The sequence below is a fragment of the Caretta caretta genome, chromosome 2 (genome assembly GCF_965140235.1).
Source record: "Caretta caretta isolate rCarCar2 chromosome 2, rCarCar1.hap1, whole genome shotgun sequence".
In the NCBI taxonomy this organism is placed as follows: Eukaryota; Metazoa; Chordata; order Testudines; family Cheloniidae; genus Caretta; species Caretta caretta.
This window is the reverse complement of record NC_134207.1, coordinates 2,093,053-2,119,268: the sequence shown is the minus strand read 5'-3', so window position 1 is coordinate 2,119,268 and position 26,216 is coordinate 2,093,053. Positions and strand designations below refer to the sequence as shown.

The 26,216-nt window shown below is 48.5% G+C and overlaps 1 protein-coding gene across 6 annotated transcripts in view; it reads right to left on the bottom strand.

Annotated features, from left to right (window-relative positions):
• Window positions 1-3,000: 3,000 nt before the first annotated feature.
• Window positions 3,001-26,216, bottom strand: part of LOC125630861 (uncharacterized) — a 111,670-nt gene continuing 88,454 nt past the window's right edge. For 4 of the 6 annotated variants that reach the window (XM_048837000.2, XM_075124856.1, XM_048836991.2 and 1 more), the window contains exons 24-30: window positions 25,092-25,125; window positions 24,122-24,262; window positions 23,364-23,563; window positions 22,001-22,236; window positions 13,021-13,174; window positions 11,396-11,444; window positions 3,001-4,787 (exon numbers count right to left, since the gene is read on the bottom strand). In XM_048837000.2, the coding sequence (XP_048692957.2) occupies window positions 4,645-4,787; window positions 11,396-11,444; window positions 13,021-13,174; window positions 22,001-22,236; window positions 23,364-23,563; window positions 24,122-24,262; window positions 25,092-25,125 (957 nt within the window). In that variant the 3' untranslated portion in view covers window positions 3,001-4,644. The remainder of the gene's footprint in view (window positions 4,788-11,395; window positions 11,445-13,020; window positions 13,175-22,000; window positions 22,237-23,363; window positions 23,564-24,121; window positions 24,263-25,091; window positions 25,126-26,216) is intronic. The other 2 variants (XM_075124857.1, XM_075124858.1) reach the window with 2 other exon arrangements.

Below are 26,216 nucleotides of genomic sequence, written 5' to 3'. Positions count from 1 at the left end.
AGTGACCACCTCATCCAAGGATGATGCAGAGGCACCCATCAGGACCTGTGAATCCAGTTCCACTCCTCCTCCTCGTCTACTGACAGAACCGGGAGGCAAGGAGCAGTGGGACTCGAGAGGGGCGCAGATATCTGCCATAAGGAACTCACAGATCCCAATAATGCAAGAAAGAGGGATCGATTGGTTGCAGGAGAACCCCAAGGAAATCTGTACCAGCAGTCCCTGGGGGGGAAAGGGGTGTCGTATCCAGCAAGATGACGAGGGTAACCCTGTCACGGAGTCCCTGGGCGATGCTCTGGATGCTCCCCATGAAGCCAGTCAGGACTCTGGGGAAGTCTCCTTTCTGTGAGCAGCCTGTCTTCAGGACACACAGCTCACCCAGCTTCCACCTTCCTGGGTCTGTCCTCGGAGCATTCAGCATCGTCTGCCCCTCCGTGCGCTTCCCACAGTGAGTCCGCTCAGGCAGGGTTCCCCCCAACTCTGCAGTCAGACGGGACTCTCAGCCAGCCAGTAAAACAGAAGGTTTATTAGACCACAGGAACATGGTCTAAAACAGAGCCTGTAGGTGCAGAGAATAGGACCCCTCCGCTGGGTCCATTTTGGGGGGGAGTGAGCCAGACAACCACATCTGCACTTCATTTCATGACCCCAGCCAGCCCCAAAACTGACACACTCTCCAGCCCCCCCTCCTCTGGGCTTTGTCTCTTTCCCGGGCCAGGAGGTCACCTGATTCCTTTGTTCTCCAACCCTTTAGCTCTCACCTTGCAGGGGGGGAAGGGCCCAGGCCATCAGTTGCCAGGAAACAGGGTGTTGGCCATTCTCTGTGTCCAGACCCCTGCACACACCTGCCCTCTAGGGCTCTGCAAGGATCATACACCCTTACCCCACCACCGAGATACTTAAGAACTGCATGGGGGAAACTGAGGCACCCCCACACTATTCAGAGGAAACATTAAGAACAGTCCCCTTCGTCACAAACCCCTTGACTATCAGGGTTCAATTGCCTCAGAGAGTCCTCTGAGTCCAAGACCTGCTCCACTGGTAGAAGTGGTGACGTTGGTACCAGGACACTCCTGCCAGATGGCCGGAAGGGAGATGGCTCCTGGGACAATGGTGCAGACTCCTCCTCCAGAGTAAGAACATCCCTCTGGAGGGCTGAGCCAGAGAGAAGTGGAGACTACAGATAAGGGAGGAATATATCCTCTGGTGTTGTATAAGTCTCGGGACACCCTGGTGTTCAAGAGGTTCCTGTAGTTAAATCTGATTGACCTGGTTCATCAGCTGGTGTTTAGACAGACGAAGCGATACAGACAATAGGTTTGGACCTGCACTTGTAGATGGAACCAGTGAATATCTATCCTTATGCTTCAGTACCAAGGTGACCAACAGAACCAGCGGATCCTTCTTTCTATGTGTCTTGCACTCTGATCCAGGAGTCTTCAATAGAGTCAGTTCCTTAAGTTCCATATGTGACGTCTTACCCAAGCTGGACAGACTCAGGGAGGAAGTGTGTTTTTCACGGACAGTCCTCAGTGGGGATCTGTCCTTACACCCAGGAGAGTGCTCTCTACCATCAAGGGCAGCCCTGAAAGAAGAGATCTTAGGCTTAGATGTTGAGGGCTTTGCTCCAAGGCACGTACTTGGAGGGGCACTGTTGATCAGTTAAGGCTGATTACAGGGGGTCTCCCTGGCCCAAATCGGAGAGGGGTCTCATAGCCTTCTCCATCACGTGACTCCATAGGTGAAACTCCCGGGCTTCTTGAGTTCTGGGTGGGAAGGAGCAACAGAGATATGCGCCTCACCCAGACAATATAGGCAATGCTGATGTTCATCACTGATGGAGAAGGATCGAGGGACTCTGGGCACAGTCCTGGTGCTGGGGAGGCGTTTCCCAACCAGGGAGAAAGAAATACTCTAAACTGTACTGTACTATAAACTTTAACTGCTAACTACTAACTAACTTTAACTGCTAACTCTCAGAATATAACTATTTACAAATGCTTTCTTTATAGGTTATGCACCAAAGTGGAGGACACAGTTCTGACTTGGGCCAGGCAGCGGTAAGAAGGAACTGGAGAGGTATCAACACACACGGTCTCTTACACCCCAGATCAGGAGCATGAGGAGAACTACTGCACATGTGCGGGCCAATGGACACTGCTCTGAAAAATTTCTGGACTAGGGTGCATGGCGCGCACTCATACCCACATTTAGAATACACTTAAAGACCATCAATCTATGAAGAATGTGCACCTAAGGGGTCAGATGGGTCTTCAATATGGAAGCTGAAGTCACCAAGGATGAGTGTGAAAGACTGGGAAGGTAAGAGAGCCAAGATTTGAAATCAAAGAGGAAGGCTGAGGGGGAGGAACTGGATGGACAGTAGATGACAGCAACATGGGGGGGGAGCGGAGAGTCGGGTACAGTGCTGTTCAAAAAGAGAAGAAAGTGGGAAGGGAGAGGGTGGAGGGACTTGAAGCAGCAGGAACAGGAGAGAAAAAGCCCAACACCCCCACCCTGGTCTGTTCCAGGCAGGGAATGAGAGAAAAGAAGAGACCTAAGAGGGCAGCAGCAGAGGCCATGGCAGACAAAGGGATCTAGGTCTCAGAAAGCCAAGAACTGGAGGGAACAAGATACAAAGAGGTCATGGATGACAAATCTTTTCAGAGAAGGAGCAGGTGTTCCAGAGAGTAGGTGTTCCAGAGACAGTGGGGAAGGGGGGGTGGGTGGTGGGTGTGTGTGTGGTGGTCATGGGGAGATGAATATGGGAAACAGAAAGGGGGTTAAGGTAGGACTTGGTCTGTGCTAGTGGAAGGAAAGGAGAGAGGGGAAGAGGAGCAGGTAGGGATGGTGGGAACTGTAGAACGGTGAGGGTACCAAGGATGGGAAAATGGAGCCAGTGGTAGGGAAGGAGGATGGATTAAGAATAGATGCAGTGACAGCCACTCTCAGTATGTAACATGTCCCCACCTCCTCTACACACACACACGTACAACCACCAATACCTGTATACTTTATTTTGGAAGAATATCAAGTATTTTTATTTTATAAACACAAAAAGGCACAAATACAATGCATGATTCAAGCAATGCTACAAATCATCATATTGGTATAAGGCAAAAACAGTTTGTCAGCTGAAGTGATGCACCGAGACACATTTTCAGTCAGGCTGGGTCTCTGACATCCTAGCAGTTTATCTGCTTTACCTCAAAGCGCCCTGCATTCAGTTAAAAAACAAAACAAAAAACAACCCTGCCCAACAGCATAAAAATTCTTACAGCACTTGCAAATTTAGCAGCAGGCTGCACTACTCATCCTGCAGTGAGGCAGCATTGCAGGGAAAGGATGGAAACACATTAAAAAGGAGAAACAAGACAGTGAAAACACAAAGGGTGGGGACAATACTATTAAACAGATCGCTGTGCTCCATAGCTCTGTTCAGCAAAGACTCCATTATGAACCTAATCAGAACTGGGAATATTTAGAGAAAGCAAAACTGAACAGTTAATCCGGGAAGATTTAACTGTACTACACAGATTCCTCTTCAACAAAATTCTCATCTTCACTGAGACCAGCTCCAAAGACCACTGAAATCATTGAGAGTCTCTACTTGATTTCAGTGGGCTGTGGATCAAGCCCCACTTGCATCCACTGCCACTGTAACACTGCAGGGCTTTATGATACAGAAAAGTATAATGCGACTTCAGGCTCTCTCAGAAACAATGTCCTTATAGGACACAAAACTCAGCAATTTCTCACACTTGACACACAGTAACTCCAAGAACTCACTCTCACCAGATGGAAGTTTTGGTTACACCTCACCAGAAGGCCAGGGAGAGGTTTTAATGTAGATTAGCATAATCCCCTAAGTAAACAAAACACATTATCTTTTCAGGTTAGACCATTCCTACTTTCTTTCCACTTCTGCTGAAGTTCGAGCACAACCTGTCTGTATTTGAAAAGCTCCATAACAGGCAGGATAAGCTGATTCTCCAGCACCATCCTAACTCAATTTGGACTTCATCCATCCCCTCAATTTACAAGGAACAACAAGAAGCTGTTCTTTATTGTTGCAGAAGTTTTCTGTTGATCAAATCACAATCTGCTTTCCTTTCCAAAAATCAGTGGGTCGATACTTTGGATTAATTGCTTTGGATTAATATGTAGGCTACAGTGTTTTAGCATTTGACTCTATGCATTTTGGATGAGTCTTTGCCTGTTACTCTAAGTTTTTCTTTACCAAAATAGCTTTCACTGGCAGAGAGTTGCTGGCTACACTCTAGAGTCAAGTGTCTTAGCAAAGAGGGAGTCCCGTGAATATCAATTCTGCATGCAGCTGACTCACTTCATTTCTCTTTCAAGAAACAGCCAACCATTGTCCAAATGGATACTTCAGCTTTGCTGTTGTACGCAAACTCCTCCGTTCTGAAAAGAGGCACTGATGCAGCAGGCTACTTCAGAGACAGTGCTCAGAATGCGCTCAGTCAATCATGTTAAATTATCAGTGTAAGATTACATGACAATCAGTTTCAGAATAATTTTTCAACAGGAAGGAGTCTATTTCTACAGCCTTTTGGTACTAATGATATATGTACATATATTGTGTGTATACAAGTCAGGTAACAGTCTTTGAATTATAACTAACTAGTGTGGGCTCCATGAATCTTTTGCAGTGTGCGTGTTTCCATTGGTCTCCATTTTATCCACATCAGAACTGTTGTCTTCCTGAGCATTTGGATTTTCCCACTTTCCCCAAACACCCTCTTTGGCTCCGCCATGAAGGATACCTTTATTGTATGCAAGAGGAGAACAAAACATGAGATTGAGACACACCAGTCCTGCTTTGGCACCTGTGCATTTTGGTGCTCTCGTTTGGTGGTTCCCAACCTTTTGCTGGAATCCCATTGGGGAAACACTAATGGCTGGGTGTGTTCTTCTGTTCAGTCCCCCTTGGAGCACCCTTTAAAACAACACTGTCTTTCCCCTCTGTCCACTCTCTCTTTCATCGGGTCTTTATCCGTCCCATCCCCTCCGCCTTTTTTGTCTTGCTTCTTCCTTGTGTGTATTTTTCTCTTTTTATTACTATTTTTTTTTTAATTCTTATCTGGCAACTGTCTATCCTCTCCCTAGTCCACAAAAAGACAGCTGTGCCTAACCTATGTACACATGAGCTGCTCCCAGCATTGGCTACAGCAGGGAGCAGTGCAGGGACAGAATGCAGCTCACTTTCTGGGGCCAAACAACTTTCCCTGCCTCCAGTTATTCCTCTTCTCTGCTGCCTTCCCCCTCAACAAGCCTTAAGGTTCCCAAAGGGGTCCCACGTCCCAGTACTCCAGTCATTTACCACGATCAATGCTACCTGTGAAACACATGCAGGAGCTACCGATAGCTGAGGGGAAACAGGGTGTTAACATGTATGAGGGGCTGCTATAGAAAGCTCCTAGACTTGAACAATCCTCCTAATAGCCATGTCATAATTAAGACTGGCAATAGTTTGCGAAGAGCCATACAAAACTCTGGCTTGCAGCTAGTATGAAGATTTACTCCCCCTCAAGGCAAGCATTCCGCTTTGTAAAGCTCTGCTTACAATGGCGTACAGCCCCTCAATGTAGGCGCACCCTAGTCCTGCTATTACATGGGCATCTACTGAAAGTCCTCTTAACAAGGACCTGTTTAAAAAGAAAGATCACTCACCTTTACAGTAACCAACGTTCTTCGAGATGTGTGGCCCTTATTTGTATTCTATTGTGGTGCACATGTGCTCTGTGCAACTGAGACTGGAAAATTCTTCCTAGTAGCGTCCTTTGGTCCGCACCTGTGCCCTGTATCTCTTTGTGCTCCAATCCGAAGGCTTTAGGGGTGGTGTGGACTGAATGCCTCTCCAATACCTTCCGAGAGTGATTTGTGGTAGAGAAAGGATCTGACGCAGGAGAGGAGGAGGGTGGGTAGTGGAATACACATAGGAACCACATCTCAAAGAACTCAGGTCATTTACTTTACTGTTCTTCCTTCAAGTGATGGTCCCTATGTGTATTCCACTGTGGGTGACTCCCAAGTAGCATTCAGCAAGGAGGAGGGCGAGAGGACCTGTATTGCACCATCAACTCTAGGACCACTGTACTGAAGAACGCAACCGCAGAAGAGGGTTGCACCAGTGCAGAATGTCTAGTAAAGGTTTGCACAGAGTTCCATGTTGTCACTCTACAGATCTCCAGGAGGGAAAAATCCTGAAGAGATGGCCCTGAAGCAGTCTGGGCTCTGGTCAAGTGAGCCCTCACTCTGACGAGTCATCATCCCCGCAAGATCATAGCAAAGGCACACAACACAAGGTGCCACAAGTACTCCTTTTCTTTTAACCAGAAATCAGTTTGTAAAGACTCTGTGAGAGGAAACTGCTTCTCCTTTCATCAGCTCAGCAAAGGAAACCAAGAATCTCAGATTTCTGGGAGGGTTCAGACCTCTGTAGGTAGAAAGCTATGGCTTGAGGGACGTCCAGAGAGTGGAACTTCCTGTTCTCCCTGATGGCGTGAGGTTTTGTGGAGAAGACCAAAAGGTATATGACCTGGTTAATGTGGAATTCAGAGGGAATCTTTGGAATGAACTTGCGGTGTAACCTCAAAACTACCTTACTCTAGGGAGCACTACATAGGGAGTCTGCCATAAAGGCCCTGAGCTCACCCACTCTTCTGGCAGAGGTGATTGCAGTCAGGAAGGCTACCTTCATATTCAGGTGAAGAAGGGAGCAAGGGGCCAATGGTACAAACAGAGGATTCATGAGTGTTGACAAAGCCAAGCTGAGGTCCCAAGACAGTGCTGGTTTCAATACTGGAGGAAAAGTTCTGGCAAGGCCTTTCAGGAATCTTAGGGTTGGGCTACACGTGTGAGTTAAGGCACATTAAAGCAGCCCCAGGCGCCCTAGCTCACTACCCATCCACTAGGGCGTTCCTGGTTCTCCACCTAGGTGAGAAGATTAATACTTGGTGCACCCTGGCTGAAACGCCCAGGCATCAGTGGGAACGAGGTGTTGCATTATTGCGCTCTGATCGGCCTCCGGAAACGTCCCCTAATCCCCTCAGGTCAAGTGGCCGCTCTTCTCATTGTTTCTGAATCACTGTAGGAATGTGGATATGCCCTTTGAAAGCTCAGTTTCTGACAGCCAGCTGCTTATCTACTCCGAGACAAAGCAACCCTTACTGTGGAATGCTTTGTGAGAGAGAGGGGTGGGGGGTCTGCTGCTGTCTGAACTTACAAGACAGCATGATGACATGCTCTCAGCCCGCCCAAAACGCACTCTCCCCCCACATACACACAACACACTCCACCCCCCCAATTTGAAAAGCACGTTGCAGTCACTTGCAGCGGCATTGGGAGCGGTGCATTATGGGCAGCTATCCCAGCATGCAAGTGCCGTAAATGTGGCCACGCCAGTGCGCTTGAAACTGTCAGTGTGGACAGACTTCAGCGCTTTCCCTACTGCGCTCTCCCAAGGCGGCTTTAACTCAAAGCGCTCTACATCTGCAAGTGTAGCCATGCCCCGAGTTGTAGGTTGGGTGAAGACTGAGTAGCCGTCAACCAGGAATTGGAAGGCGTTAATTGATGTCAAATGCACACACTGGAAACAGAGATAGCCCCAGATTCTTCAGGGAAAGAAGGTAGTCTAAGAGAGTAGGAATGTCCAAATCCTCTGGGGTTATGTGCCGAAGTTGGCACCGGACAAAAAATCTCTTCCATTTAGGCCCTCAACACTGTCTCGTGGGGAGTTTTCTGCTATTACGGAGTACGGATTGTAGCTCCTTGGAGCACGATTCCTCTAAGCTCGTCATCCTTCCCAATACCAGGCTGTTAGTTAGAAGGCTGCTGGGTTAGGATAGTTGATCCTACCTCTGTTCTGTGTTAGAAGGTTTGGAAATGGATGGATATACATGCACGGGAACACAGACATCTGAAGGATGCTGGTGAACCAGAACTGCCTCAGCCGGTAGGATGCCATGAGAATCACCAACACACTGTCCTCCTTGATTTTCTTTAGGACTCAGGGCAAAAGGGTGGCGGGGTGGGAAGGCATACATCAGCAGCTTCAACCACTGAACCAGGAAAGAATCCCCTCTGGAATCATGACCCCAAGCTGCTTGGGAACATTAGGTCGGGCATTTCTTCTTGTCCTTGGGCATGAAGAGATCCCACAATGGGAATCCCCACTGGAAGATGTTTTGTACCACCAAGTTGTGTAGTTCCCACTTGTGGTCCTGCGGAAGCTTGTGGGTGGAATCCTGGGCTTCCTCCAGAAGACTCTGAAGAGACTCTGGAATTCACACCTTGAAATTGCTTGTAGTCATTGGGTAGTGATGTGGCTGGTATCACCACCTCATCAGGGAATGTGGAAGAGAGTGCTGCATGGGGGTTGAGCTGTTCTGTCTGCTTGGGTTGATCTTCCTCACAGTACTTATGAGGGAGCTGATACTCCCTTTGCAGTGATCCTTGTGTAGATGCCTGCAGAGATCCCTTTAAGTCAGGCGGTCTGCAGTAGGGATCCCAGGAACTCCAATGTCCAGGGGATGGGATCATAATAAGGAAGTGGTGACAAAGGGGGAGGGTACCAGGAGAGTCTGGAGCCCCTATCTTGGCAAAAATTTACTCCTGGGGGAATTCCGCGCCAATGCAGGTGTGCATAATTAATGAGCCGTGCATACTTTAATTTTGGTGCGCAGAAAAAGGCTTCTGTTGAAAAGTGGCTACAGTTCCATCTTTTGCCCACCAGAGGGTGCTGTGGCGACAGAACACAGCAGCAACTCCCAGCCAGCTAGGGAAGAGAAAGCCTGCCTTCTTCGCAGCACCTGCCAGGTCAGGAGCTATGGAGAGACAGAGCATGGGGCGCTGGGCGGGGGGTCAGATAGGGGCTCACAAGGGCTAGTGTGGGAGGACAGACTGGGGCAAGGGCTGAATGGGAGTGGAGGCACAGGGCGACATGGTAATGGGGGATGGGGTGCAGAGCTACATAGGGATAGGGGGTGGCTGGGTGGGGGCACAGACACATTGGGACAGGGGAAGGGGGTACAGAGCCACACAGGGACAAGGCGTGGCTGGGTGAGGGCACAGAGACACATGGGGATGGGGGAGGGGATGCAGGGCACCATGGGGATGGGAAAAGTGGGTATCTGAGTGGAGGTGGAGGAACACATGTGGACAGGGGGTGCAAGGACACATGTGGATGGGGGGGAGTGGGTGTCTGAGTGGGGGTGGAGGGACACATGTCCCTGACTGAATGGGTGAGGCTAGGGGTCAGCCAGGTTCTACATGGGGGAAAACTCTCTAGCAGTCCCTCCTTGCCCCCCCCCCCCGAAAAACCTGTACCATACTTTTCCCACCCATACCCGACAACCCTCCAAGTTCACACCCAGTCTCCTTCCCAGTAATTATTTCCCTCTCCCTCAGCTTCTCCGTTACCCCTCACTCCCCGCAGACTTTGCACTGCTTCTGTGGGGGTGCAGGAAATATGGTTCTGTATTGTAGTTTAAATCAATTATTACTCAGAGTTCTGTATTAATATGCCTAGTAAGGAATCTTTTTGCCAAAAAACATTTTCTGAATCTTTTTTGTTGTCTGTATTGTTACAGAACACACTTGTTGACAAATATTTTGAAATAAATGACCAAAAATAATTGAAACTGGTGTGATTATATTGTGTTATTTTGACAAATAAAATATGCAGAATTTGAAAATATTGTGCACAGAATTTTAAAATTTTTGTTACAGAATTTTTAGGCACAGAATTCCCCCAGGAGTAAACATTGCTTCTTGAAGCAGGCAGAGGGACATTGACTCAGTCTCTATCTCACCAGAAGAATAGGATTCTTCAGACTCCACGGATAAAGCCATTGACAGTACTGGCAAATGGTGCCTCAAAAGGTATGGGTATCTCCTTATAGATCACTGGTTCCACAAGTATCAGCAACTCTGTGTTGGAATAAGAGCCAGATCCTCCAGGACAGTGAGCCCAGGTCTACCAGAAGGAGAGCAGGAGGGATTGCTACCTCCCAGTGGAGCTGACAGTAGTGATTTAAGTTGGGTGCTAGACGATGGAACCACCAAGTCCCTTTTGGTGCTGTGGTGCAGTGCCGACAGTGCAGCCGGTGCTCACTCCCTCCTGTTTCCAGTACTGGGGCTGGTCCTGCCCCTTCCGCAGCTGGCTGCTTAGGGCTGCTCTTGGCCCTCAGTATTGACAGATCAGCCCCTGGGTCCCAGTGAGCTCCGAACATACCAATACTGGGATGTGATTTGGAAGGTGGAGGAGAAGTGATTCTCTTTTCAGAGGCCTTATGAGCGGACCTTTCCTGTTTCTGATGGGGTGTTTGATCTTACCCTCCTCCTGTCTCTTGTCAGCGTTCTCAGGCTTGGTATCAGACGATCCAGAGCTGGAGAGTGTCAGCCTGAAAGGCCATTATTAGGGAACTGCTGACGACGCACGAGGGGGTCTGTGTTTGTGCGTGACAGAGAGAGAGAGGGACAGAGAGAGGGACGTGGGATTGGACTGGGGCTTCATTGACTGCTCCATTAGGGTATCTTTGAAGCTGAAATTCATGGGATTGCCATGTTCAAGGTGGAAGTGAACAGCAAATATTGCACATGGAGAGAACGTGGGAGTCTCCAAGGCAATATAAAGCTAGAGGTAGGTCATGCAGGATTTAAAGCCTGGGATCTTAGGCATCCTGAGAACTCTAAATGTTATGGAGGAGAGACATGGGGGGAAAACCCAGACCACAAAACACTAACAAAATTAACTACTAAAATACTAGAACTAGCTATTTAAGACAAACTATTTACACCCCCTTGCCCCCCCAGATTTTTTTTAGCAGGAATGCTAGCAAAAGCTGCAGACAACGAGGAGTTCGGTCTCAGACCGTAAGCTGTAGAAAGGAATTTGAGAGGCAGTCAAGCCACACCTCCCCTTATGCCCTCGATTCGGAGCCCCAGGACACACAGGATGCAGGCACAGACCAATGGATGCTGCTAGTAAGAATTTTCCAGTCTCAGGCACATGGAGCACACGCGCACATAGGGACCGTCACTCAAAGAACCACACACTCGTCCATACACCTAACCAAACACATTCAGAAACAGAGTGGGGTCCTCTGAAATAGACCACTGAGAAGGCAACAAGCCAGTTAAGATTCAGACTGCAGCCACCCTTATCAATATGGAAGCAAGGCTCAAGAGATGACAAGTCCAATATAGTTTGCCTTGATCAGAGCAGACATGCTGAGAAATGTATGCCCCACAGGCTGCATCTCTTAATTGACTGTAGGCTGCAAAGGTGGTGAAGTTCCTGGTTGGGCACATTTTGGGTGTCCCTTGCCTAGCAAGGACACAGTAACCATTAACAGTTGCCTTTGCTTACCAGCTGCACTTGGAATGGTAAACAGATCGCTTTCATCCTTCACAGTTACCTGAGGAAATAAACAAGAGTTAAAGTTCAGTATACACCCAACTATATGAGCTCCCATGTCTCTCACCCTTCTCTTTACCAGCCACCACAGAAGTGGTTCATTTTTAATTAGCTGCTCATAGAATCATAGAATATCAGGGTTGGAAGGGACCCCAGAAGGTCATCTAGTCCAACCCCCTGCTCGAAGCAGGACCAATTCCCAGTTAAATCATCCCAGCCAGGGCTTTGTCAAGCCTGACCTTAAAAACCTCTAAGGAAGGAGATTCTACCACCTCCCTAGGTAACGCATTCCAGTGTTTCACCACCCTCTTAGTGAAAAAGTTTTTCCTAATATCCAATCTAAACCTCCCCCACTGCAACTTGAGACCATTACTCCTTGTTCTGTCATCTGCTACCATTGAGAACAGTCTAGAGCCATCCTCTTTGGAACCCCCTTTTAGGTAGTTGAAAGGAGCTATCAAATCCCCCCTCATTCTTCTCTTCTGCAGGCTAAACAATCCCAGCTCCCTCAGCCTCTCCTCATAACTCATGTGTTCCAGACCCCTAATCATTTTTGTTGCCCTTCGCTGGACTCTCTCCAATTTATCCACATCCTTCTTGAAGTGTGGGGCCCAAAACTGGACACAGTACTCCAGATGAGGCCTCACCAATGTCGAATAGAGGGGAACGATCACGTCCCTCGATCTGCTCGCTATGCCCCTACTTATACATCCCAAAATGCCATTGGCCTTCTTGGCAACAAGGGCACACTGCTGACTCATATCCAGCTTCTCGTCCACTGTCACCCCTAGGTCCTTTTCCGCAGAACTGCTGCCTAGCCATTCGGTCCCTAGTCTGTAGCGGTGCATTGGGTTCTTCCGTCCTAAGTGCAGGACCCTGCACTTATCCTTATTGAACCTCATCAGATTTCTTTTGGCCCAATCCTCCAATTTGTCTAGGTCCTTCTGTATCCTATCCCTCCCCTCCAGCGTATCTACCACTCCTCCCAGTTTAGTATCATCCGCAAATTTGCTGAGAGTGCAATCCACACCATCCTCCAGATCATTTATGAAGATATTGAACAAAACCGGCCTCAGGACCGACCCTTGGGGCACTCCACTTGATACTGGCTGCCAACTAGACATGGAGCCATTGATCACTACCCGTTGAGCCCGACAATCTAGCCAGCTTTCTACCCACCTTATAGTGCATTCATCCAGCCCATACTTCCTTAACTTGCTGACAAGAATACTGTGCTCAACTATGGCCTGTCAGACTCCAATAAATCAGAGAGGGCTGGGACCTATGTTTGCAAGGAAAGAGAAAGCCCTCAAGGTGGTGTTATAAAATAGAAGGGATGCCCAGGGCTCTGACAAGGAAACGAAGCTCTCATGTGGGAAGGCATAAGATGCTCTCACCAGTAAAGATGCATGGAACTATGTTCCTAGTTAAGGATGAAATCCTCCAGACCAAAGTCAGTGTTCATAGTACTGCACAAGGTTCCAGTTGCATAACTCCCATGAAAACCACAGCCCAGCTGATGGGACTGTCATTGCCCCCCCACAACAGCTGTAACACTCTCCTAGCAGGCTGCTTACATGAGAGCTGGATGGTGCCTCAGACATGGACATTCCTGGAAAGGAGGTTGTATTCAACTCGTAAAACGCAGGTGCACACTCTCTGCTTGCGTTCTGCAGGTGATTTGCCATGGACTGTCTGGCTGAGACTACCAGTCTGCCAGGAATGTGTTGGCTGAATTAGAGAAAAAAATATCAAGGAGGGGTATTTAAACAGCAGAAGGCTGAGAGAGATTAAAATAGAGGTCACATCACCGCTAATTCGATACCCACTGGAAACATAGGCCTTGTCTACACTACACAGTTGTGTCGGCAAAACAGTGGAGGGGTACACACTACAGTGAAACTTTTGGCGGCAAAACTCTCTCGTTTTGCCGAAAACCACCTTGACGAGAGGCGTAGAGATTTTTGTGGCAAAGTTAGAGTTATGAAGCGTCAGGGTAGACACTGTGTTCACCTGGCCTCCAGGAAGGATCCCACAGTGCCCACCGTGACCAGTCTGCTCACTATTTTGAACTCCACAGCCCTGCATCCAGCTACACAGGCATGTGCTCCTCCCCTTTCAAAGCTCCAGGAGCTGTGGAAATTCCTCAGTGTGCAGAGCTCACATAGCTAAGGCCCCCTTGAGCACTACAGCAGCAAACACACTCCTGCCTAGACTACAGGGGAGGGGTAGATCATCTTGGTCTGTAGGCAGACGAGGCTGTGGGAGAATTCAGAGGGAATCTCAGAATCATTAATGTGGAATCCTGCTCTCCTCTGCACTAGGAACACAGTGGCAGGTAGGTAGGGAGGAGGGCGGGAGAGACACTGCTGTGCAGAGCTGGGGTTGATAGGGGGTGGTGTATCCCCCTCCCTCTGCCTCAGAATTAGTTGCTTCTGGCTGCTCTCTGAACTTAAAAGAGACCGCATGCTGACACTCACTCTCCCCCAACACACACACTGTCTCTCTCTTCCCCCCCTGCCCCATCACACACACATCCTCCACTTCAGATGAAAAGCAGCTGGCAACCTAATAGGATGCCCATGGAAGGATGGGATTGAGAAACCTGCCCCATGTGATGGTGTACGTGCCCCATGAAGCACTGAAAACCCTTCTCAAAGCATCCTGCGGCCAGTTGCACAGTGGGATAGCTACCCACAGAGCACTGCTCTCTGTCTCAATGCAAGAGCTGCTAGTGTGGATGTACTCTGCCGACACAAGGAACATAGTGTTGACACAAAACAGCAGTTTAATTAAAACGGTGGTGTATGTCGGCATAACTTGCGTCGACAAAAACTCTGTAGCATAGACAAGGCCTCAGAAGAAGGACAAAGGTGCAGCGATACCCTGGTGATGCGCCAGAGAAAACCCTAAGAGAGAAAGCAATGAGCCTGAATAGCCTCTTATATTTATTCTGGACAATAAATTTAAATTTAGATTTTCTGGATGTGAAACAAAGACCTTAACTGGAAGAGGTTCTTCATTTACAAAGAGAGGCTGTAGAGACATTGTACTGTAACATTCGGGGCCAAAGCAGTATAATTAATACCAGCTCACAGTAAAAGAGGACTTGTCAAACAAACTTGGGTTTTTTTTTTATTTTTGCCTTTTTACTTTCTACCGTCTTCTGCATATTCCCATCTGCAGGGATTTAGCCAGCAATACTAAGAATGTGGATTCTAGCTGAAGAGAGATTGGACAATTGCCATCCCAAAGTAAGCACCCTCCACAGATGCCAAGTCGATGATATTCCTGAGTAAGCCTGTGTACTCAACTCCAAGGAGCTGTATGGAAGTCCTGTGAAGGCAGGGCACTAATACAGCCTTTGCCCTAATGGAATAAGCCCAATCTTCTCAGGAAAAAATGGTTACTCACCTTCTTGCAACTGTTGTTCTTCGACATGTGACGTTCACGTCCATTCCAACCAGGTGCGCGTGCGCTGTGCACATGACAGCCAGAAGATTTTTCCCTTAGCAGTATCTGGAGGGTTGGCCTGGGCGTCCCCTGGAGTCACGCCTTCATGGCGCCCAATATACGGCCCTGCCGACTTGATACCCGCCTCAGTTCCTTCTTCCCAGCGACTCAGACAGCAGGGTAGGTGGGTGGGTATTGGGAGGGACATGAGCACCACATCCTGAAGAACAGTTACGAGAAGGTGACTAACCGGTTTTTCTCCTTCGAGTGCTTGTTCATGTCCATTCCAGTCAGGTGACTCCCAAGCTCAAGTTCAGGAGGTGGGGTTGGAGCTGTCCACTGATTGGAGCACGGCTCTACCAAAGGCCACGCTGTCTCAGGCCTGCTGGGCGATTGCATCATGCGCGGTGAAAGTGTGTATGGAGGACCATGTCGCTGCTCTGCAAATTTCTTGGGTGGGAACGTGAGCCAGGAACGCCGTTGAAGAGGCCTGAACCCTGGTGGAGGGGCAGCAACACCTACCAGGTTATAGCACTCATTATGCAGGATGTGATCCATGATGAAATCCACTGAGGAGAGACAGGAAGACCCTTCATTCTGTCCACCACAGCCACGAAGAGTTGGATGGACTTTAGGAACAGTTTTGTTCTCTTGATATAAAAGGCTAGCGCTCTGCAGACATCCAGTGAGCGACGTCTCTGCTCCCTACCACTTGAGTGCGGCTTAGGACAGAACACTGGGAGGAAGATGTCCGGGTTGATGTGAAAATGGGAGACAACCTTCGGGAGGAAAGCCTGGTGAGGCCTGAGCAGCACCTTGTCCTTATAGAACACAGTGTAGCGAGGCTCTGATATTAGTGCCCTGACCTCAGACACCCTCCTGGCTGAGGTTATCACTACCAGAAACGCCACCTTGTATGTGAGAGAGAGAGCGAGAGAGCGCGTGAGCGAGCAGGGAACACGTCGTCAGTGGTTCAAAGTGTGGACCCATCAGTTTGGAAAGGACCAAGTTAAGGTCCCAAGGCAGGATCGGCTGTCTGACCTGTGGATATGGCCTGTTGAGTCCTTTCAGAAAATGACAAACCATAGTTGGCGAAGATTGACCATCCCTCTGCACCTGGATGGAAGGCTGAAATGGCAGCCAGGTGAATCCTTATGGACGACATGGACAGCCCCTGCTGTTTGAGATGGAGGAGGCAGTCCAATATAAGCGGTAAAGAGTCGAGGATGAATGATGCTGTGTCATCCAGATTTAAAATCTCTTCCACTTGGCAAGGTAGGCAGCCCTGGTGGAGGGTTTCCTACTGCCAAGGAGGACTTGTCTAACCTGGTCCGAGCAGGCAAGCTCCACTGGGTTCAGCCATGGAGCTTCCATGCCGTGAGGTGCGGCAACTCGAGGTTTGGGTACTGAAGGCGGCTGTGGTCCTGAGTTATTAAGTCCGGGAAGAACGGAAAGGTGACTGGGGCTTCCATGGACATTTCCAGGAGTGATATGACCAGTGTTGGCAGGGCCAGGCTGGAGCTATCAATATCACCAAAGCTTGATCCCTCCGTATCTTGAGGAACACCTTGTGAACGAGCGGAATGGGCGGGAATACGTACAGGAGATGGTCTCCCCACAGGAAGAGGAATGCGTCCACTATGGAGACTGGACTGTGGTTCCGGAAGGAGCAGAACTGCTGACATTTCCTGTTGAGATGTGTGGCAAAGAGGTCTGTCTGGGGAAAGCCCCACCGTTGGAAGATGGAGTTCGTACATCCGGGCGTAGGCACCACTCGTGGCCGTAGAACAACCTCCTGAGGTAGTCCGCCAACTAGTTCTGTGCTCCAGTCTAGGTACGATGCTTGCAGGTGGACTGAATGCTCTACACCGAAGTCCCACAGCATGAGGGCTTCCTGGCACAGGGGAGAAGAGCGTGCACCCATTTGTTGATATAAAACATTGCTGTGGTGTGTCTGTCATAACTGATACACATCTCCCTGTTAGGTGGGCTCGGAAAGTCTGGCATGCCAGGCACACCACTCTCAGGTCTCTGACATTGGATGTGGAGAGCCAGTTCCACCTGAGACCAGAGGCCTTGCGTCCTGAGGTCTCCCAGAGGTGCTCCCCAGCCCCAGTCTGATGTGTCAGTCACCAGTGAGAGAGTTGGCTGGGGGCGGGCGAAGGGAACCCCAGCACACCACCTTTGGGTCTAGCCACCACAGAAGATAGTCGAGGACAAGGTGAGGCAGAGTCATGACCCTGTCCAAACTGTCCTGAACTGGCCAATACACCGAGGCCAGCCACCACAGGAGCGGCCGCAGTCTGAGCCCGGCGTGTTGCACCACACAGGTGCACGCTGACACAGGTCTCAGGAGTCCGAGGCAATTCCGTGCTGTGGAGGTGGGAAACTGCCTGAGACTCTGAATGTCATCGCCCATGGCCTGGGTTGAGTCCAGCACTGCCCCTATAAACTCTATCCACTGAACGGGGGACAGAGTCAACTTCCCCGTGTTCAGGAGAAGGCCCAATGTGTTGAATGCTGCCGTGATGAATTCGACTTGTGCCTCCACTAGGGCCCTGGAGCGGCCCTTGATCAGCCAGTCGTCGAGGTACGGGAACACCTGTATCTGGCGCCTGCGCAGTAACGCGGCTGCGATGCCGTGCACTTGGTAAATACTTGAGGCACCGCTGACAGACTGAAAGGGAGGACTGAACTGGTAGTGGTTGTTGCTCACCACAAACCTGAGGTATTTCCTGTGGGACGCAGTTATGGCTATATGAAAGTAGGCGTCCTTCAAGTCTAGTGCAGCATACCAGTCCCATGGATCCAAAGAAGGGATGATGGAGGCCAACAAGACCATGCGGAATTTGAGTTTCTTCATGAACTTGTTGAGTTTGCACAGGTCTAGAATAGGTCTTAGCCCACCTTTGGCTTTTGGTATTAGGAAATACCGGGAATAAAAACCCCTCTCCCTGTAGTCCTGAGGAACCTCTTCCACTGCTCCCAGTGAGAGGAGTGTTTGCACCTCTTGGATAAGGAGTTGCTCGTGAGAGGGGTCCCTGAAGAGGGACGGGGTAGGGGAGTGAAAGGGCAGGAGGGCCGAGAATTGGAGTGAATATCCCCTTTCTACTGTGCAGAGCACCCAACAGTCCAACGTAATGCGAGCACACACAGGGTAGAAAGGGGATAGATGGGACGAAAAGGTAAGGCGGGATGGAGCCAGTCTCTGCACTGTTGTGTCGCCCCCAAGCGCACCTTCAAAAGGCCTGCTTCTGGCCTGAGGAGGGTTTAGGCTAGTCAGAGCCCTGGCCGGACGAGGGATGAGGTCTCTTTCTCGAGTTCCTGTTCCTTGGGGGGGGGGGGGGGGGGAGTGAAGAGAGGAAGCCTGAAGTGCTTCCTCTGGGTCGCAGGCATATGGAGGCCCAACAGCCTCAGGGTGGCCTGAGAGTCCTTGAGGCTGTGCAGACGCGAGTCAGTCTTTTCTGAAAACTGACTGACCTTCAAAAGGGAGATCCTGACTTGTCTGCTGCACCATATATGGTAGGCCCGAGAGCTGCAGCCAGGAACTCCTCATGGCCACGCCGGTAGCCACTGTACGGGAGACTGCGTCCAACGCCACCCACAGGGACACAAGGGAGATCAATTTGCCCTCCTCCTCTAGTGCGGAGAACTCCGCACAAGAGTCAGAAGGCAGAAGTTCAAAGAACTTTTGCATAGTCCTACAGGTGTTAAAAGTGTATCTGCTAACCACCGCCTGATGGTTAGCAATACGGAGCTACAACCCCAAGTCGAGTATATTTTCCTCCCCAAAAAGGTCCAATTTCTTGGCCTCATGATTCTTGGGAGAAAGTCCCTGGTAGCCCTGCTGCTCACGCTGGTTAGCAGCATCAACGACCAGGGAGTTCGGTTGGGGGTGGGTGTACAAATGTTTCATACCCATGTGAGGGAACAAAATACCTCCGCTCGTATCTTTTGGACGTTGGCGGCAGTGAGGAAGGGGTCTGCTACAGAGTCTTGGTGACATCGCTAATTGTTTTGATCAGTGGCAGCATGATTCGGGGTGGCCCAGGAGGGGAGAGAATATCAACTACTGGATCAGTTTTCTCCACCACCTCCTCCGTTTTGATATTCAGGTTCTGGTCCACCTGTCTCACTCAGCAGCTGCTGAAGGACCCTAAGGTCCTCTAAGGCCGGAGCAGTTGAGGTACCCTCCACCGCCTCGTCCGACGACTAGGACGAGAAGGTGGCGGGAACTGGATTCTGTTCACTGTCCTCAGCCCCTCTGGAGTCCTGCGGGGCAAGGAGCAATGGCACTGTGGACAGCGCTGGGATCGGGGGCCAGGGACGCCGCCGAGGACAGTGCAGCAGCTGACACTGTTGTTGGCTGAGGCCATCGACACCGATCTGGAACCCTGGCTTTGATGATAGGCCCAGGGTGTCCAGAAGGGCCACTGAGGAGCCTGCCACTAGCCTGGCCACGGTGCCAGGTAGGGATGTCGATTGCACCGAGAGCAGGATCTTCTGCTCCTACTAAAATGCAAAGACTCTACTTCCGATTCCAAGGTCTCTGACTGAAAGGACCAGGGAGGAACGGAGCCTCTTAGTGCTAGGGATTGGTGTCAAGTTGGGGACCAGAGCAGCTCTCCTGCATGGCCCCCAGTGCCGCAGGCTGACGCAATGGGGATGGCCTCATGGCAGACATCATCGCCAGCTTGCCCACACAATGTATAGGGCCTGGTATCTGTGCCGGTGACCTCTCCCTCCTAGGAGACAAAGGCAGAGCCGTGAGTACTAACAGGTCCGCTGCTGCCTTGAATGCCTCTGGTGTGGAGGGGAGCTGCATGTCCTCATAGCAGCAGGCCGGTGAGCGATGTGGGTCCGGACTCAACTGGACCCCTCCTGGGGCAGGAGTTGATGGGATCCCAGCCAATTGAGCACCCGATGGGGGCTTGCTGGTTAAATGGTCCTTGGATCTAGCTGGGGAGCGCCTCTGTCTGCCTTTTTCTTTTTATGGGGCACCACGGAGCGAGAGCAGTGCCTTACTGATGCCTGCCTGTGGGTGGAGCCATGGCGGTGCTGAGGGTCTGTAACTGAATCTTTCCTCTGTGCCGGCGTGCTGCACACCAAGGATGCGACTCTCGAGGCCAGGTCCGGCGTGGGGTTCCGACTGTGGCCGAAGTGCTGCCTCCATAAGTAAGACTTGGAGTCACTGCTCTCTGTCCTTAAGGGTCCTGGGGCGGAAACTCTTACAGATTTTACAGCGGTTCCTGAGATGCCCCTTGCCAAGACACTTAAGGCACAAGTTTGGGTCGCTTCTTGGCATAAACGTGCCACAGTCTGAGCACAGTTTAAAGCCTGGGGACCAAGGCATAGCCCACTGCCTGAGAAAACACGTCGGGAGGAAACACCCCCCGCAAAGGAAACTTATAAAAAAAGCTAACTATAAACTACTCTTCTGCAAAATCTAACTATGTACACGAAGAGAGATATTGCGATGCATGTGTTTGCCGAGGCAAGAGCGGTAGGGAGTTCCAGCTAGCCGCACAGGCAGTAAGAAGGAATTATTGGGGGAAGGGGAGATGGTGTTGGGTTGGCAAGGCACTATATTGGGCACCATGAAAGCACGACTCCAGGGGGCACCCAGGCCGACCCTACTGATACTGCTACGGGAAAAATCTTATGGTTGCTGTGCACGCAGCACACGCATACCTGATTGGAATTGACATGAACAAGCACTCGAAGAAAAACTAGAGCTTTAGCTGAAGTGCAGCAGATCTATCCCCAAAACGCTTCCATCCAGATCTTAATGACAGCTTGTATCGAAACCTACAGGCAATCCAGGACAGAAGCAGCCCTGGCACGGAAGGACTTCCTCCAGCTTGAGGACAGCTAGTTGGAGTCCTGGGGCAGCACTGGAAGAACAGGAGGAGCCGTCAGCATAGAAGATGATGGAACGAAGGTCCTGGAGCCAGTCATTTGACCCAAGACCTATCTGTGTTTCCTTGTTGTCTTTAAGAAAGCCTGCCAAATGAGGGAACACCCCAGAGCTCTACTTTCTCTTGCCTGAAGGCAGAAGAACCAACTCTTGGCCCAACTGCATTATATCACAAAGACTGGGCAGCTTGCGGGAACTGCACTAAAATGGAATATCGTGGGTTAGCTGGGAAGACACTGTCTTAGGCGATGTCTACACAGCAGCTGGGAGAGGGTTTCGCAGAGCAGGCAGGCAGACACACGCTAGCACTGCTCAGAATAGCAGTTCAGCCACAGGAGGCTGCCCAGGCTACTGCCTGAACACAATCCCACCTGACCCTCTGGTTTGGCGAGCTAATCCCAGTCATCCCAGCCATGCTCCTATTCTTAAGTGCACGAGCCTGAGCAGAACGAGTGCGTCTGTCTAGCCGTGCTGGGAAGCGCCCTCCCAGCTGCCAGGTAGCTATCGCCTTAGGCAATCAACTTCTACAAGAAAATAAACTGGATTGTGTTATTAATCTATTCCTCTCTTCATAAGACAATAACCGAGTAAACAGAAGTATAACATTTTAGGTGGATGAAACCAGTTTTTCAAGTTAACACAATTTTTTTCTTTAATAAGGGTGCAGAATCAAGAAGGGACAGAGGAGACAGGCTCATCTTTTCCCCTTGCACCAACGAGGGCTCTACAGCCATGAGTCATAGTGTACTGAGAGTGCCTATTGGGAGGTAGGAGGTAAATCTCCACATGGTTCCCACACGGAATGACTATAGGGAACTACACTTTAAGGGGCAGACGAAAAGTGGAGGGCTGGATTGGCTGAGCAACCAGTAATGAGAGTTTTCCAGCTTTGAAGCCTATACACTTTAAAATATCCCATTTTAATTGTATTTACATTTTGTCACCAAGTCTCTCTTCTGAGCTTGGCCTTTGCAGGGCACATTTCAATCTTGAGCTGAAATTTTTGTACAGACTTTTGAGCTTCTAAAAATGTGATTTTCTGACAGGGCCTGCTCAGTATTTACACTGTAGCCGAGACAGGGGGTCAAGTATGATAGTGTGCTGCAATATCTGCTGATGCTGTTGAGACCTTTCACTGAAAGTACTGCTATGTGAGCAGTGAAGCCCCGAGATCACCATGCAGTTACCTTGGTAAATGGAACCCAGCAGGCTCCACTTCTGGGCTTTGTTCTATGGTTTTGCCTTTGTGCTTCTTCTCCAACTGTGACTGGATCTCTCCTCCTCCTCTCTTTCTGCCATATGAATACAACTTCACGCCAGGGAGCAGGGGCTGCTGTGCAATGGTGAAGACGGTTGGTTGATCTGATGGCGAACTGGAAGGTGAGACCTCAAGAGTCTTTTCTTCATCATCATATTTTAAGTCCTAGGGAAGAGAAAAAAAATTAAATACCTGCTAAACTGAAAGTACTAAAATGCAGCCTGCAGCAACCTTAACTTTTGCATTCTTAACCATGCATCTCTAAGGCTTTCTTAACGTATTTTGTATGGAATTTCCACGGGTTCTCTCTTTGGTTTAAAAAAAGAATATGGATGATTTTTTTTTTTCCCCAGAATTCAGCAAAAACACAGCAAGAGTTCCAGGAGCACTGAACAAGATGAATAGCAGCTGAGCCCGCAACAGTTTACAATTCAACAGTATGCAACTTATGATACCTGCATATGCATGCAGCTTATGATACCTGCATACGCATGCACAGAATGGCCGCCTTTTGCTGCACGCTTTATAAAAACAATGAGACGATGAATGCAGAAGTCTACTGCAAAAACAGTACAAATATTTCAAAGGCTCATAAGTCAGTTAAATTACAAAGCTTTTGTTTAAAGACTTTCCAAAAATAATTCACCATCAGATAGAGATCAACCCTCAATAATTTCAACTCAAGAGGTTAGGATTCCTGAAAGATGAGTGACTAAACACCATGAAAGAATATTTTATCTCCATCATCACAAGATTCAAATCAAATGAGAATTCCTGCAGGTGGGATATCATCCAACAGCTGGCAGGGGCAGAGATCCATGATCAAACTGTGGATGTTAGAGTGGTTACATTCAAGAGTCTCCCAGAAGCGAAGCCTTGCAAGAACAGCACAGAAAGCTTGTTGTGGTGGCTAGCTAAACTAAAGGCACAAATACAATATGGGAGTTTGTAGTTAAGTCATGCATGTCTGTCTGATTAGGAAGTAGGCCTGATAGATAAATACGAAAAAAAACAACAACCCAAAAAAACCAAAAATCATTCTAAGACAGTGAGAATTCACTGTGTCACCAGAACTAGATTCTACTTGAGGTTGAAGAATCTGTTCAAGAGTAGGTGATCTATTAACATGTAGGGGAAGCCCCCAGTCTTCCAGAACAACTCTTCAGGACTGGCTGACTCTCATCTGTGGAGCTCAAGTATCTGATAATACCAGCATTCCCAGCAAACAGCCTCTAACTCATTCTCTCTTTGGAAACAAGCTTGTTTTCTGATAGTCACCCTGAAATTCCCACCTCTAGCATGCAGAACTCATGATGGCTCACTTTGACAGTGTAATACACTCCCAGCGATTCCAGTTTCTCTCTTCCCTGCTGCAGATTTAGTTCCCGGAACCACGGTATGCCCCCATGTCTTGCCGATATGAATTCTACCAAGCTATGGAAAGATGACGGGTCCTGGGGCTTGTCCAGGATAATGAGCACCTCCTGGTTACCTAGGTATAAAGACAGTACAATTAAACTAGATTACATAGCACAACATAAACTAATCTCAGAAGTGTGAAGGAGCTTCTTCTATCATTCCCCCCACTTCCTACTAGCTGTTGTTTCTAGGAATCCAATATGTTCCGAGGTAGTCTCAGGATGTTTATATGGTTTATGTAGCACAGCGATACTAGGTCTATGGAGTAACTCACATTAGCATACATACTGCTCCATACAGAAGACACAGCAGGAGATCTTCAAAGAAACTTCTGCTGGCTCCACACATCATGATGATAATGACAGATAGAAAAAGCTAATGTGGGTGTATGTGTGGTTTCCCGCTTAGGACAGGGAAGACAAGGCACACCTATCACTGCAAAACACATTAGCCCATTGTAGAGGTTCAGACTCTAAATTATAATATATGGTACATTTGTCTGGTGGAGGTGAGGGAAGATATGGAAAACAAACATTTTACAAACAAAAAGCCCTTCAATAGTTCACAGGTTTATCTAGGTTGTTTTTCAAGACATCACCACCACCTGGGAAGCATTCCCATTTCCACTCACTTGGGTTGGATGCCTGGGCTCCCAATCTGGAGTAAATGTTCTTGGCAAACTCAGGAGAGACATGAAGGATCAAATAATACAGGTGGAAGCAACATTCGCAAAGATACACACTGCTGAACGGAAGAGTCATGGTGGTATGATCTTTGGAGGAAGAAAGAGGAGAATTTAAAAGTATGCTCACATTTATGCTCCTATGATAGCCAAACTGTACTCAGTGTTTCAAAATCTCTGAACATAATATGGTGCCACAGCCAAAGGATGGTGCTGTCACTGCTCTATTTATATTATGTGCTTTGTCCAGGTGGAAAGAATATCCTCATGTCAAAAACCTACTTAAGCCTCCCACATGAGAGATTAACTATCTGTTCATTTAATATTCTAAAATGAAGTCTAATTTTAAAGTGTACAAAGAAAAAACCCTCAATGGAGAATGGCAGTGGGTATTAAACACTATAATGACTAACTCCTCGAAGTCAGTGACCAGGAGCTTTCTCAGAGCATCAATGCAATCTGCCGGGCTGGGAACTCCTGGTTACTAAGATTTACCTACAGGGTATCTCCAAGGTGCACCAAGCCCTAAAATGGTGTGTAGGAAAAAGAGTGGCATGAAGTTCTAGTCTCTGTCTCTTCTGAGAGTACAGATGGAGAAGTAACAGGAATGTTTCCAGCTGTGCCAGAAAAGTGTGAATGGATTCAGTGAGACCAATGATTCTAAAAGTCAATCATTCTGATCCAATTCATACTGCCCATGGAATGTCCCCACACTAGAGGGACCTTGCTTCTGTGTGCTGAGTCCCAATGCTTCATAGCCAAGGCAGAAGCAATGGTCAAAACAGTTTCTTTCTTGGGAGTTTTAAATACCAACTTCAAGGGATTGAAGAAAACCTTTCTTTTCTGCAGTTTATACATGGGGGGGTGGGGTGGAAAAGGGAGGGCATGCACAAAGTTAAAAATGATGTAGGCTACTGACCTGTCATAGTGACAGCGACTTCTTGCACAGATATCTTAAAAATACAAGAGACAGATTTGTTAGGTGATAACTTATTGATTGCCAAATAGAACAGTGAGAAAAGCCATTTAAAATCAAGGTTCGTGGCTGTCTTTCATTTTACAGTATTGACCCCCAAATGGAAGTCTAAGATATTTTCATAGAGAAGCTCTGAAATGGACGACAGGCTTTGCTTTCTCCTGAAGATCAGTTTTTGAATTTATTTTACTAATAGCCTCTATGAGTTAATAAAGTACACTGCAACTGAGAACTGGATAATACATTTTGCAGTTAAAATATTTCATTTAGAAACTGTTAAGGATGTAAATATATGATACAATTTTATTAGTTTTAGAAAAAAAACCCCTCATGTTTCAATTTCCAGATTTTCATCATTCAGATCCCCCAAACAACTTTATCACTAACTCTATAATTCCACCAACCATTGCTGAGTAAACCCAGGGTTTACTCAGCAATATAGATACAGGAGATGCAAATGGCAACCATTCATTGTACGGTTTCTGTGTACTTTCAGGCCAGAACTTGATATATTTATAAAACTTTTACGATGAAGACCTTGAACTCTATCTGGAAGTGCATAAGGAAGGTAATTCAGAGTATAATGTTCACTGTATACTTTGGAGGATAGGTGGAGTTGACTGCCCTGTCTAGTTGGCAGTAGCTGTGGATCCAGGAGTGTATTAAGGCTCATTGGTAGAAATAAAGAGAATTATAAAACACCTACATGAACAAGGACAGGCCAAGCCAGCACACCTTCTGTAAAAGAAGCTTGCACCTCTCTATTAAAATTCTTTAAGCATGTCAACAAAATAGTGGATAAAGGGGAATCTGGCAACATAATGTCTCTGGACATTGCAAATACTTTTGGAAAGTCTCTCATAAGAGGCTTTTCTGCAATTGTGTATGACATTGCACCTTCCTCTGAAGCATTTGGTAGTGGTCACTCTCAGGGCTGGTCTACAGTAAAGCTGTAAGTCGACCTAAGTTATGCTACTTCAGTTATGTAACTGAAGTTGACATAACTTAGGTCGACTTACAGCGGTGTCTACACTGCGCTGTGTTGATGGGAGACACTCTCCTGCCGAC